The sequence below is a fragment of the Ascaphus truei genome, chromosome 2 (assembly GCF_040206685.1).
Source record: "Ascaphus truei isolate aAscTru1 chromosome 2, aAscTru1.hap1, whole genome shotgun sequence".
Lineage (NCBI taxonomy): Eukaryota > Metazoa > Chordata > Amphibia > Anura > Ascaphidae > Ascaphus > Ascaphus truei.
In genome coordinates this window covers 229,300,515-229,313,381 of record NC_134484.1, presented here as the reverse complement: position 1 = coordinate 229,313,381, position 12,867 = coordinate 229,300,515, and the positions used below count along the sequence as shown (strand labels likewise).

The 12,867-nt window shown below is 39.0% G+C and overlaps 1 protein-coding gene across 3 annotated transcripts in view; it reads left to right on the top strand.

The window, feature by feature from the left end:
- The window catches only part of LPCAT1 (lysophosphatidylcholine acyltransferase 1), a 143,727-nt gene that overhangs the window by 53,220 nt on the left and 77,640 nt on the right, over window positions 1-12,867 (top strand). Inside the window, exons 1-2 of one of the 3 annotated variants that reach the window (XM_075585941.1) lie at window positions 6,496-6,619; window positions 12,801-12,867. The exon at window positions 12,801-12,867 is cut by the window's right edge and continues 35 nt beyond it. The exons of 1 other annotated variant lie outside the window; for it this stretch is intronic. Coding sequence is in view for 1 of the 2 variants with exons in the window: in XM_075585939.1 (XP_075442054.1) it covers window positions 6,477-6,619 (143 nt within the window). In the remaining variant the exon portion in view is untranslated. Of the gene's footprint in view, window positions 1-6,476; window positions 6,620-12,800 lie in introns of those variants that run through there. One more of the 3 variants, XM_075585939.1, reaches the window with a different exon arrangement.

Genomic DNA, 12,867 nt, shown 5'->3' with positions numbered 1-12,867 from the left:
TCTCTTCCTCAGGTCAAGTGGTTGATGAGGGGGCGGGGAATAGGCTTTTTTTGTATTTTATAAACTCTGTTATATTCATAATGTATTTATTGTTCTCAACAGTTATATCTGTCTATGAACGAGATGTAGGAAGGTCACGGCATTTGATTTGATTTTAATCAACAATATGATTATTCCATAATTGTGCTCATTAGGTAGAAGAGAACCACATAAAATGCTTAGTCTATCCAGGCGAAGAATCGGTCCATCAACCATGATTCTAATTGCTTCGCATTTATCCCTTTACCGATATTGGGGCCAGAAAACTGCTGTTCTTCCATGTGCTCTGGCTGTTCAGAGGAACAAAGCGGGTTAACATAACGAAGAGCTTCTGTACATCAGGCTTTAACAACTGCACTGCCAGAAAAGCATTGAAAAGATTAATGGAACCCGTTTTACAAACATTTGTGGTTTATTGAATCAATAATTCTCCAGGACATAGCACTACATCTAATGTTGATGGCATTTTTGACATTGTTTATGATTTTTCGAAGATTTAAGGCCTTCTTAAATGTATGTATAATTTATAATGCATTCTTTGCTGAAAGCTGGAGGGGCATAGGACATATTCCTAATCCTAAAACATTGTGACTTGCATTTGTCTTTTCAAGTGCAATATTCTGTTTCAGAAAACATCTTTGTCTTGGGGTACCTCACTGCCAGATATGCCCGATCTGTGTCCAGACACATTAATATCCGCTGCCACCAGTAAGGTAGACTCAACCCTTCTATAGCCCCTATGGCCTTCTCCGAGACACAGGTCACAACTAACCAGACACAGCGAGTTAATATACTTTTGGTTTACTATTCTCAGGGTACAACAGATTAATCCAACATAGAAACAGAATGTGTAGGAAAATACTTGCAAACCGGCTAGTCCCTTTCCTTCAAGATGCCGCAGAGGCTTGGTTCTCCTGGGCATTACAGTCCATGTAGGATTGCTGCAGTGAGCCCAAAGTACAGTCCAGAACATAAAACCGTTTTCCGGTCCTTTTCCAGACTTCCAGGAGAACAGAGATCAAAAGTATCTTGTAGCCTCCTGGCTGAGATCTGTATATAATCTAAAGGGATTCTCCGGTCATCGAATCACCCCCGATGTCCCGGTACAACAAATGGCTCCAGCCGATGCTACACACTAAGACCGCAGCTTCAACGTAACGAGAATCCTCCCCAAGAGCTCTGTATTCGCTCCCGTTACTCTGGCTCCTGAGCACAGCTCCGTTGAGCGCATCAGACCCCTGCACCGGGTCTCCTCGCGATCCTCTGCTAAACTGCACACAGAAACTCTTGCAAAGTCCCCTTTCAGTACTCTCTAGTCCATCAGGTCTGGCCTGGTTATATTTTCTGGAGTTCCCATTCACAAAATGGGACGGCCAATAAGTGGTGGGCTAATCACGAACAAGGCGAAGTCTAGCTTGGCTGTGAACTGTTGGTGTAAAACAATTCTCCTAATTTGTAGTGCAAGTCACCTCGGCAGGTTGCTGACCCCACATCAGTTCCCCAACAAAGTGCACACAGGTAGCAGGCCCAATGCAATTGGACTAGTACGCAATTACATTCCCAAACAATGGGTTTTCCTTCCCTAGCATGCAATGCCTGATATTACCCAGTGATTACAACCCTTTTTTCCATCTTACGCCCTGAATGTCCACAGCCTCACCAGCAGAGCTATATATCACTGTATAAAACATATATGAATTCCATAGGCATCCCCCTGCACCAACATCACCGCTTGGTTGCCCACAGTAATACTGATGATAATGGGCAGCATGCCAGGGGCTCCGCCTTTATTTTGAGAGCCCTGCTGCCCATTTCAGCGCAATCTTTTTAACAAATTAAGAATCATTTTCTTTGTCGAGGAATTTCCTTTTGGTTTTTAAAGCTGCAGAAACTGGCTACCATTTTTCTCAAATGTGATACTGTAGTTTTTCTGTTTCTCAAAGAGTTTCTCCATATAAATCTTGACTTGCAGAATACTTGTAAGCAGGACCGCTGATGGCTCTCCCGAGGCACAAGACTTAGTCTTGACCTGGTCCCAGGTTGTTGAGCATGGGGTTGGAGAGGATGCAGACAGGTTGTTTGGTGGAAGTTAGTTGAGGGTATTAGACAGGTCCTAGAAGTTGAGAGGGGAAGGATCCTAGACGTTGAGTATGGGGGAGGCGATAGTGGAAGTTGAATCTGACCTCCGGCCAGGCACCACTTCCTGGTTCGCCATGCTGGACCCCCCTCTGCTGCCGGTCCTGGGATGGTTGTCCCTGTGCTCCCTCCCCCCTTATCAGTCGCCCTGCTTGTAAGAGCACAATGAGAGAAATTCAATCCCATGTTAACTTCTCTTCGAATCAGTATGTGGGACCACTGTGCAATAACCCACATCAGAGGTTAGTGAGTTCTGGCATATCCCGAGTGCTTCAAAATCATGTTTTTAGACCTATTGCACTTTTAAAGGAGCAATCCCAGTCTACATTTTTTCTTCTATAGGATTGAATCCGGCAGGGGGTCTCTAAGAGCTCAACCCAATTAATTTCAGCTCCGGGGACCCCCTGCTTCCGGAGATACTTACCTCCGAATTAGGTACCGGTAGCCGCTCCAACTGAGCAAGCAGTTTACTTTAAAGTCACATCGGTCAACATGAAGCCGTACCGAGGACGTCACAGCTTGCTATGGGACTGCAGGATGCAAAATCTTTGAACAGCGGACATATTGTGAACTCTGGTAGCAAAGGAGAGCCCCTACCGGAACCTAATTCGGAGGTAAGAAATGAATGGGGTTCAGCTCCAGAGACCCCCTGTCTCAATTAATATCTATCTCATGTACCATAGATCAGTCTAGACAACGTAGTTTATGAATCTTAATGTTTGTGTTTTTTATTGTTCTGAAATTTTTTTAGTCATATGTGTGTCTGTCTGTAGCTTTCTCCATTCTGCCATCATATGTTACTTTTGATCACTACAAAGTGGGAATATGTTTAGTTTCGTTGTGTAAAGTGGTTGCTGAATTAGGCGTGTGTGCTTTATTTATTGGAGTGTGCATATAACTTTGAGAGACAATTTTTACTGTTTTCATTGTGCCGGAAAAAAATGTCAAAACGTCGTAGCTATTGCTTTCCATTGGTAACCATACCTGAGAACTGCCTAATGAAACTCTACAGGTGTCAAAACAGCAATTCAGTTGTCTTCTTTTTTTTTATTGAACAATTGAACGCATGCGGGGTCCCAGTGTTTGCTCACAGTGGTCCTACAATAGATCTGCCACCCTTGTTTCCAGGCAAATTCATTAAAACTTGAGTTTTTGCTCTCGACTGACTTGTCATTGTTTGCAATTACTGACTAGTTTGGCAGTGTGGTGCTGTTGGGCATTCTGCCAACTCCCTGGAAAAGAAAGCCTTCAGGATGCAAGATCTTCAGAATCATGGCTTCTTGTGTGCATTCTCCTCTTCCTAGTCCTGGTACAAAAGAGAAGCTAGAAAAAAAAACCATAAGGAAGAAAATACTGCAGCTTTAATATGCTACAGATCTATTTATATATTAAGGAGTACATCCACAGTTAGTTGGAAGAGAAGCATAACTCTGCAGACAATCAGAGAAGATTATACATTATTAATGTGTGAATGGAAAGAAGCCATGCAATTAATTAGTGTGAAAACTAGCACATGACTATTAATCATTAATATCCTCGTTAGAGGAAATTATTAGTAGTGAAAGCGTCTATGGTAAGCAGGGGTGGTTCAAGACCGACCAGAGGAAAGGTTTCTGAAATAATGATATAGTACACTAGCACATTTTTTTTTTCAGCAGGCAGAGCATGATACATCTACATGGCACCATTGTGTCCTTCCCTGCCAGAAATCTGTTATGTAGAAGGTAATCAATTACAACTAGACATGCATGTCTAATTTGTAACATGCAGTGCAAGTTGGCCTGGCTTCTAGTCAAGAGGCATTGCTCTCAGGGTCTCACATTCTGTTCACTTCCACTGCTTCCACTGAGAATCAAAAAGCTGTTGCCAGTCGGCAGGAATATGTTTGGTAACGGTCTCCAGGTCATCTGGAAAAGTATACAGATGTGAAGTGATCTAGAAAGCTTTAGTGAAACAACTGCTGGAGATAAATGCACGGGTGCTCCATGTTTCTGCCTGCAAAGGATTAGGACAATGTGCAACACAAGAAATAATGGCCACACATCTGTTCCATAGCATGTGCACATGGGGGTCCTTAGTGGGACTTTTATCAAGCCAAACAGCCTAAAAACTAAAATGGCTGGAGCCATTTCAGGAAATCCTCTTTTTATTAGAAGGATTAATCTACCAGTTCAGGTTTCTTGGAACCTCCTAACATATTTATTAATAAACTGGACTGTTTTTGTTTTATTTTTTTACCAGCTTTGTTTATCTGAATCCAGGTGGTAACACAATTGTGGCAGTGTACATGAAGGTGGTGAAAGGCAACGTGCCTTCATTACACATAATAGCAAATCCGTTCCATTGTTAAAACAAAATAAAGACACACAAAACACTGCATGTGGTGAATAGTTATGAAGAAAGGGGGCATAGATTTAGAAACAAATGGCTGTGGACTAAATCAGCCCCTGATACAAGCTGAATTCTAGTTTTAGGTCAGTCTGGTATCGCAGACCTGTTCAAAGTCTTTGGGTTTCTGTTTGTAAGACCAATTTTCTGAAGAACCTGCAGATAATATCTAGGTATTTTGTAGATCGTAGGTTTATGTGCTGTGGAGAAGTGCAACTGTAGTCTTGATGCAGGAAGCATAATAACAAATACACGCAGTCTCTTGGGTTTCATTCTTTAACTTCAAGAGACTACTGAGAGCCTTCTTTGCTCAGATCTTTTTCTGTGTGTGGTCGGTCACCCTGCCTAACGTAGGGAGGTCAAACATCCACTGACCACAGCTATGAGATGTACCATGGTACACACATACAGGTGCAGTTCATTAAATATATAATGTTTCCACCAATACTGCATTAATTTTGTTCTGTACAAGTAGTACCATTTATCTTGGTGACATATCTTCATGAAAATCTTACCCCACTACTCATAAGTTGCTGATACGTCAGAGTATATCCACTAGGATAATTATTAGGTTAATGTTCAGGTAATGTTGACAATTGTCTTTGAATGTTCTGCCTACACTCTGTATACAAAAGTATATATTTAAATCATCTCCTGGAGATATGTCGAATTTTAAAACGAGGTATGATTAGGGTGTAAAGTGCAAATGAGTCACTGGAACAATGACAAAATACGGCAATACTCCTTTTTAGCAGTGGTGATCTAAAATTTGTTAATGTGGTTAAAACATAAATTGCTGCATACCCTGTGTTAATTGTTTGGTATGAATATAAGCACAGTATTGAACATTAGTAGCTTCTTATACTATATTTTTAGCACAGAACAATTCTTTAATGCTACAGAGATCAGGGACATACAGGCATACCACGCATTAACGTATGCAATGGGACCGGAGCATGTATGTAAAGCGAAAATGTACTTGAAGTGAAGCACTACCTTTATCTCACTTATCGATGCATGTACTGTACGGCAATCATCATATATGTGCAGAACTGATGTAAATAACGCATTTGTAACAGGCTCTATAGTCTCCCCGCTTGCGCACAGCTTCGGTACAGGTAGGGAGCCAGTATTGCTGTTCAGGACGTGCTGACAGGCGCATGTGCAAGCTGCCGTTTGCCTACTGGGCGCTATGTCCTTACTCGCGAGTGTACTTAAACCGGGGTATGCCTGTATTGCAGATCCTCCCAGTACTCACTAGGTTATAAGGCGCTCACAGGTCCAGTTTATCTGGGCTTCTTAAAGGTTCAAACTGTAGTTTGAACACACACCCAAAAAATATTTTGAAAACCACTTGTAATTGTCTTCAATAAAAGTAATCAATTGCAGCAAAGGTTCAGCTTTTTTGTTGCATTGGGAAATTAAGATTTTTTTTTTTTTTGGGAATGTATTGTTTTATTCTAATTGGGACCTGAATGGAGGAGTGCATATCAATCACGTATTTACTATACCCCTAGCCAACCCTGTATTTGTTTAAAAGGGCAGCGAGGTTAGAGGGGGCATTGCACGTGCAAACTCCTGTTTAGCACAGTGATGTTACACAAATAATAGATATAATTTTTATTTTTTTTCACAAAAAGCTCCCATGCCTCAGTTTACTATGTTTATAAACCAGCTTTAAAACATTAAAAAATGAAGTGTCTGATTTGTACAAAATGTCAACCACCTAGATTGAACTCCTTAAGCCTGCTCCCACTGTAGGTTTATTTCTGGTCCTAGTAGAAACTGCTCTTGGAACAGTCTGAGCTGCTTTTCATACATACAATTCATTGTGCGCATTTCCATAACACCATTCTAATGATCTGATAATGAGCAGTGCATCTGAACAACTTGACTGTGTTCTGTCTTTGCAGATTTTTTTCATGACGTTGACCCTTTTCCCCATCCGCCTCTTTTTTGCTGCTTTTATGATGCTCCTGGCCTGGCCCTTCGCCTTTGTCGCTGCAATGGGACGTACAGAGAGAGACCTTGAAATGCCCATGGTCTGGTGGAGAAAGTGAGTTAATTTTCATAAACTTAATCAACCCTGCCCTAGAACCGCAAACAATGTTATTATATATTCCTGCAAGTTAATGGAGCATTGCCACCTTTTAGAAGTGACACTGACTTGCCAACCTTGAAATAAGCTGTAGTTGCGACTGCCTTTGGCCATTCCCCATGCTAGTTTTCTGAGCCCTGTACTCAATGAGCTTCTTTGAAAAAGGCCCCCAAAGGCACAGTCTTTGACCTACTGTAATTCAAAGGTTTATGTGTCTTCTCACAGATGAGAAGCATCCTAAGCACCTTTAACCGGTAGTTTATGCTGATGAGGGGAGAAATTATTGGGCATATTTTTATGAATGTCTCGGTCAGAACCAGGCTCTGAATAACTGTATATAAGACGTGGAAGGTCAGTCAGATATACTTTGCAAGGTTCATATTTAGGACTATACTGAACGTGAACATGCCGTTGTACTAAATGTGACTACACACTTCCAGCACGTTAAAGTGACACCCACATAGCAAATGGAGCCCCCACATAATTAAGATTGCCAACATACTGCCCTATTAATAAATGAATACTTTACTGTGGGAGTTAACTCCCCTGGTGGACATTGATCAGTGCTTCGCAACCCTCATAATCAGCATGGGTGTACTGTAGGTGTGTTGAATTGGATGATTTTAAACATACTCTGTATAATTTGGAATGGCTCATGGAATGCACTGCCAGAGAAATTCAACTCCCAGTGGAACCGGAGACATAAAGCAACAGCGCACACTCCAATATAGCAATAGGTCTGGTTTATTGCAGGTAAGGCAACAGCAACAGGACAACACGAACGCACCTACGCGTTTCGTGCACAGTGCACTTTATCAAGGTGACAAGATAGTGACAAAGCTGCTTATTTTATACTTACCTGAGTTGTCCTCCGCACTAACGGGTGTGACGTCATCAACCAGCGTCTACAAAGAGGCGCGGTGACGCAACGTACACAGCCATAGGCTGGACAAGTCAAGTGGTATACTGAGTCTTACAATTTTTTCTATTTACTTTAAAATAAACTTTATTTACAAAAAACACAAACAACATGCAAAAGGCGCATGTAAATACAACATATTAAAACGTAATGAATCTTGCTAAAGCAGCAATTTTGCCTGAGTGCTGCAAACATGGGGAAATTAAATAAACTTCCACATAAAGAAGGTCTATAATGATTGTACATTTCCAGTTATTCATATGCACTATTAATGATAACCAAATATATTGATGTTATGTCGGGTATCAATAAAGCATGTACTCAGGCAAAAAATGAATACCTTGTAGTTCAGAAGGGAACACATTCATGAAGTGGAAAATACATCTATATTATGCAAATGATGGTAATTGAGTGGTTAGGAACTCATTAAATTAATAATAATTGTTCATAACAAATGCAGTAAACGTATGTAAAAAACATATTTTATAAAAAACATTCATGAAATGACCCAAAATGATAACATCACAAGATGTTAACCTATTTAGCAAGAGGAAATATTTCAAAGTGGTAAAAAGCAAGAACATTGATTGGGAAGGCAAAATATAATTATGAATCTAATTATATATAAGGGAATACTGATGTATATATAATATATTAATTTGTAATTAAAAAATAATGATAAATAATAAGGTTAACAATGAGAGTAATTATAAAGAAAAGAAAAATTAATTAAAAATTAATGTTAAGGAATTTCTTTCTAAGGTAATAATTGTTTCAATGTAAAAATCAAATAACCATTATAACAAATAATATAAAAAACCATTATAGAAAATGACTTATATCCCAATCAATGTTCATGCCAAGGGGTTCTCTTGTTCTGAGTGTAAAAATCCAATAGGATTCTCGTTTGTCCAAAAGCTTAATTCTATCTCCACCTCTTGGGGATAAGGGGACTTGTTCAATACCTTGGAACGTGAGGAGATTCTCACTACCGTAGGGACAATTTGAAAAATGTTTAGGTACTGGATGGTTTTGATCTTTAATGCGGATTAGTCTGAGATGTTCTAAGATTCTGACCTTTAGCTGTCTAATCGTCCTTCCGACGTATTGACGTCCACAACCGCATTTGAGCAAATATACAATGAAAGTAGAATTACAATTAATAAAAGTTTGAACATTGTAAGTCATTCTTGTAACGGTTGATGTAAACATTTTTCTTTGGTTCATATGTACACATACTTTGCATCTAGTGCATGTGTGTGTACCCTTAGGTAATGTAGATTTTTTCTCTTCTCCAGATCTGAAGAGACTAGGTGATAAAGTGTTGGCCAATGTTTTAGCTCATTTGAATATGACATTAGGGCCCGAGGACACATATGGTTTTAACACTGGATCTAAGGATAAAATATCCCAATGTTTCTTTAGGATGGTTTTGATTGACTGTGCCTGTCTACTGAAAGGCGTAATGAAAGAGGGACTTTATTATTACTCTTATTGTTAACCTTATTATTTATCATTATTTTTTAATTACAAATTAATATATTATATATTATATATACATCAGTATTCCCTTATATATAATTAGATTCATAATTATATTTTGCCTTCCCAATCAATGTTCTTGCTTTTTCCCCACTTTGAAATATTTCCTCTTGCTAAATAGGTTAACATCTTATGATGTTATCATTTTGGGTCATTTCATGAATGTTTTTTTTATAAAATATGTTTTTTACATAAGTTTACTGCATTTGTTATGAACAATTATTATTAATTTAATGAATTCCTAACCACTCAATTACCATCATTTGCATAATATATATGTATTTTCCACTTCATGAATGTGTTCCCTTCTGAACTACAAGGTATTCATTTTTTGCCTGAGTACATGCTTTATTGATACCTGACATAAAATCAATATATTTGGTTATCATTAATAGTGCATACGAATAACTGGAAATGTACAATCATTATAGACCTTCTTTATGTGGAAGTTTATTTCATTTCCCCATGTTTGCTGCACTCAGACAAAATTGCTGCTTTAGCAAGATTCATTACGTTTTAATATGTTGTATTTACATGCGCCTTTTGCATGTTGTTTATGTGTTTTTTGTAAATAAAGTTTATTTTAAAGTAAATAGAAAAAATTGTAAGACTCAGTATACCACCTGACTTGCCCAGCCTATGGCTGTGTACGTTGCGTCACCGCGCCTCTTTGTAGACGCTGGTTGATGACGTCACACCCGTTAGTGCGGAGGACAACTCAGGTAAGTATAAAATAAGCAGCTTTGTCACTATCTTGTCACCTTGATAAAGTGCACTGTGCACGAAACGCGTAGGTGCGTTCATGTTGTCCTGTTGCTGTTGCCTTACCTGCAATAAACCAGACCTATTGCTATATTGGAGTGTGCGCTGTTGCTTTATGTCTCCGGTTCCACTGGGAGTTGGATTTCTCTGGCAGTGCATTCCATGAGCCACCTCTACCTTGCTGTATCTTCATTCCGATGGGCTGCACGCCCCTGATGTCTGGAACGTCCCTGCAAGCACACAGGTAAAGGGCAGCAGTGCCATGTCATATATATATATATATATATATATATATATATATATATATATATATATATACATACATACATACATACATACATACATACATACATACATACATACACATACACATACACATACACATACACATACACATACACATACACACACACACACACTGTTCGACAAACCTATACATTTGCTCGCCCCGTGCGAGTGGCGGGCGAGTAAATATTGGCTCAAGCAGCACACGTTTGGTACTAGGTGGCGAGTAGATTTTTTGGTGATTTGTCAACCAATATATATATATATATATATATATATATATATATATATATATATATAGACACCTGTGCTTCTTTATTGCTGTGGTGGTCAAGTGGACGCCACTAGACACTTATCCCCTCCTATTGTACATCTATACATTGTTTAAGGACTTTCCATTGTCATCTTGACTATTTATATATGCAATGGATGGAATTCTATCTAATTGTTGATGCATCACAATTTTTCTACGTTGTATAATTTGGAAGCATGATTTTGCAAGAGAGCGTCCGCCCCCCCCCCCTAATCCGCCATACATGCAAAATTGGGTCATCTCTAATTTCCGGAGTAAGAGTGTAACTTCTGAAACCGTCTACTTCATGTGGCATTTTTTGCTAAAAGTCTTCAGATTTCAAAACTGGGAAAAATCCAGTGAAAAACAATAAAGGGAATCACTTATAAAGTCTTTCCTCTGATAAATCTGATGCAATTATTGTGCACCAGCTTTGCCCTAGTTGTGCAGCCCGGGGACTATAGCTAAAAAAAAAAAAAAAAAACATTTATAATATGAACATGGAACAAGAATACGGTGTTCTGTAATAATGGATACTGGGATTTTTGCAGTTTGGTTTTTGCCTAGTTCCCAGAGCTAATAAACCATGTATAATAAATTGTGGAGAATGTTACATGGCTGAATACTTTCACTCTTTGATATTGATTTCACAGATGTGGTAGTCTTTACTGTTCCCTCTGGTGGGATATATATGCTTTGATATACTGCGTTATCACCATTGAATCCTATAGAAACTCTGTGATATACTGAGTTATAGCGGGTTATGTCTTGTTATCTGGGGAACAATGAGTCTGGCTACATCTGTATGTTGCTGAATAGGACTACACTTTAGAATTTACCTTACTACAAACGAATGTGTGTGTCACGTATGGCACACCTGTGAGCATGTGACCTGCATATGGGAAAAGGATTAATACACGGCTACCTAGCTGACCCACTTTTCACCTTCTACAAGGTCCCTCACGTGAACAATATCTCTCCTTTATCTGTCCCAATATACCATCTGTCACAAATAACACACTTGTGTGTGTGTATATATATGTGTGTATATATGTGTATATATATATATATATATATATATATATATATAATATATATATTACACACATATACACATATATATACACACACACACACACACACACACACACAGCTACACTGTGCACACCATAATGTTAGTTCCTTTCTTGATATATGAAACATATTTCACTTTTTACCTGGCATGAAAGCATGAATTTTGATGGACTATTAATTGTTGTGCAGTCTTAATTTAATATCAAATGTCGACAATAAGAAAAATACATATAGGACACATCTGATGCGTGTGTGTAAAAGATACACACAGCCGCTGACGGCGGGGGAGGCGTGCTGTTAATCTCCCCCTCCCCTGCTTTGTCTTGCTTTCAGATTCTGGCTCCTAAAAATCCAGACTGGCTCCTAAGTTTTTTTTTTTTTAATACAGTATATTTTTTTGGCCACCTTTCATTTGTGGTAGATTTTGTAAGCAATTAGAAGGATGGTTATTTTTAAGCCTTTTTAAATATATATATGTATAAAATTACATTGTGGGAACACTTCTGGCCCTTTTACTTGTAAAGTCTTGCAAATCCAGCTCTTTGTAAAATTAGTTGAAGCACACCGTAATAGACCATAAACCTTTTTCATGGGAAAAATGTATTAAGATTCTGTTCAGAAAACTCAAAAATAGGAGCGCATGAAATGAAACCAAGAAAGACCCAAAATTAATACATATACTTTATATCATAGAAAGAAAATTCTTCATATAAACACACATACAGGCATACCCCGGTTTAAGGACACTCACTTTAAGTACACTCGCGAGTAAGTACATATCGCTCAATAGGAAAACGGCAGCTCGCGCATGCGCCTGTCAGCACGTCCTGAACAGCAATACCGGCTCCCTAACTGTACCAAAGCTGTGCACAAGCGGGGAGACTATAGAGCATGTTACACATGTGTTATTTACATCAGTTATGCACGTATATGACGATTGCAGTACAGTACATGCATCGGTAAGTGGGAAAAAGGTAGTGCTTCACTTTAAGTACATTTTCGCTTTACATACATGCTCCGGTCCCATTGCGTACGTTAATGCGGGGTATGCCTGTATACAGAAACATAATAAATCAAAAACTGTCTAAAATGACACTAATAATTAATACATATAGAGCCCAAGCTACGTGGAGTAAAAGGGTGTAAACACCCAAAATCACAATTGTCCTAGTTGTAACTGGAGGGGAGAAGGTGTTAGGAATGCTAGATGGAAAAAACACAGACCGTAGGCACTCTAACTCTCCTGTGAACTCCTCGTGGTACAGCTGAGCTCTGGCAACAACACAAACAGACCGTCGTCACAGCCGTGCGTCGCTGCGTGATGACGTCACC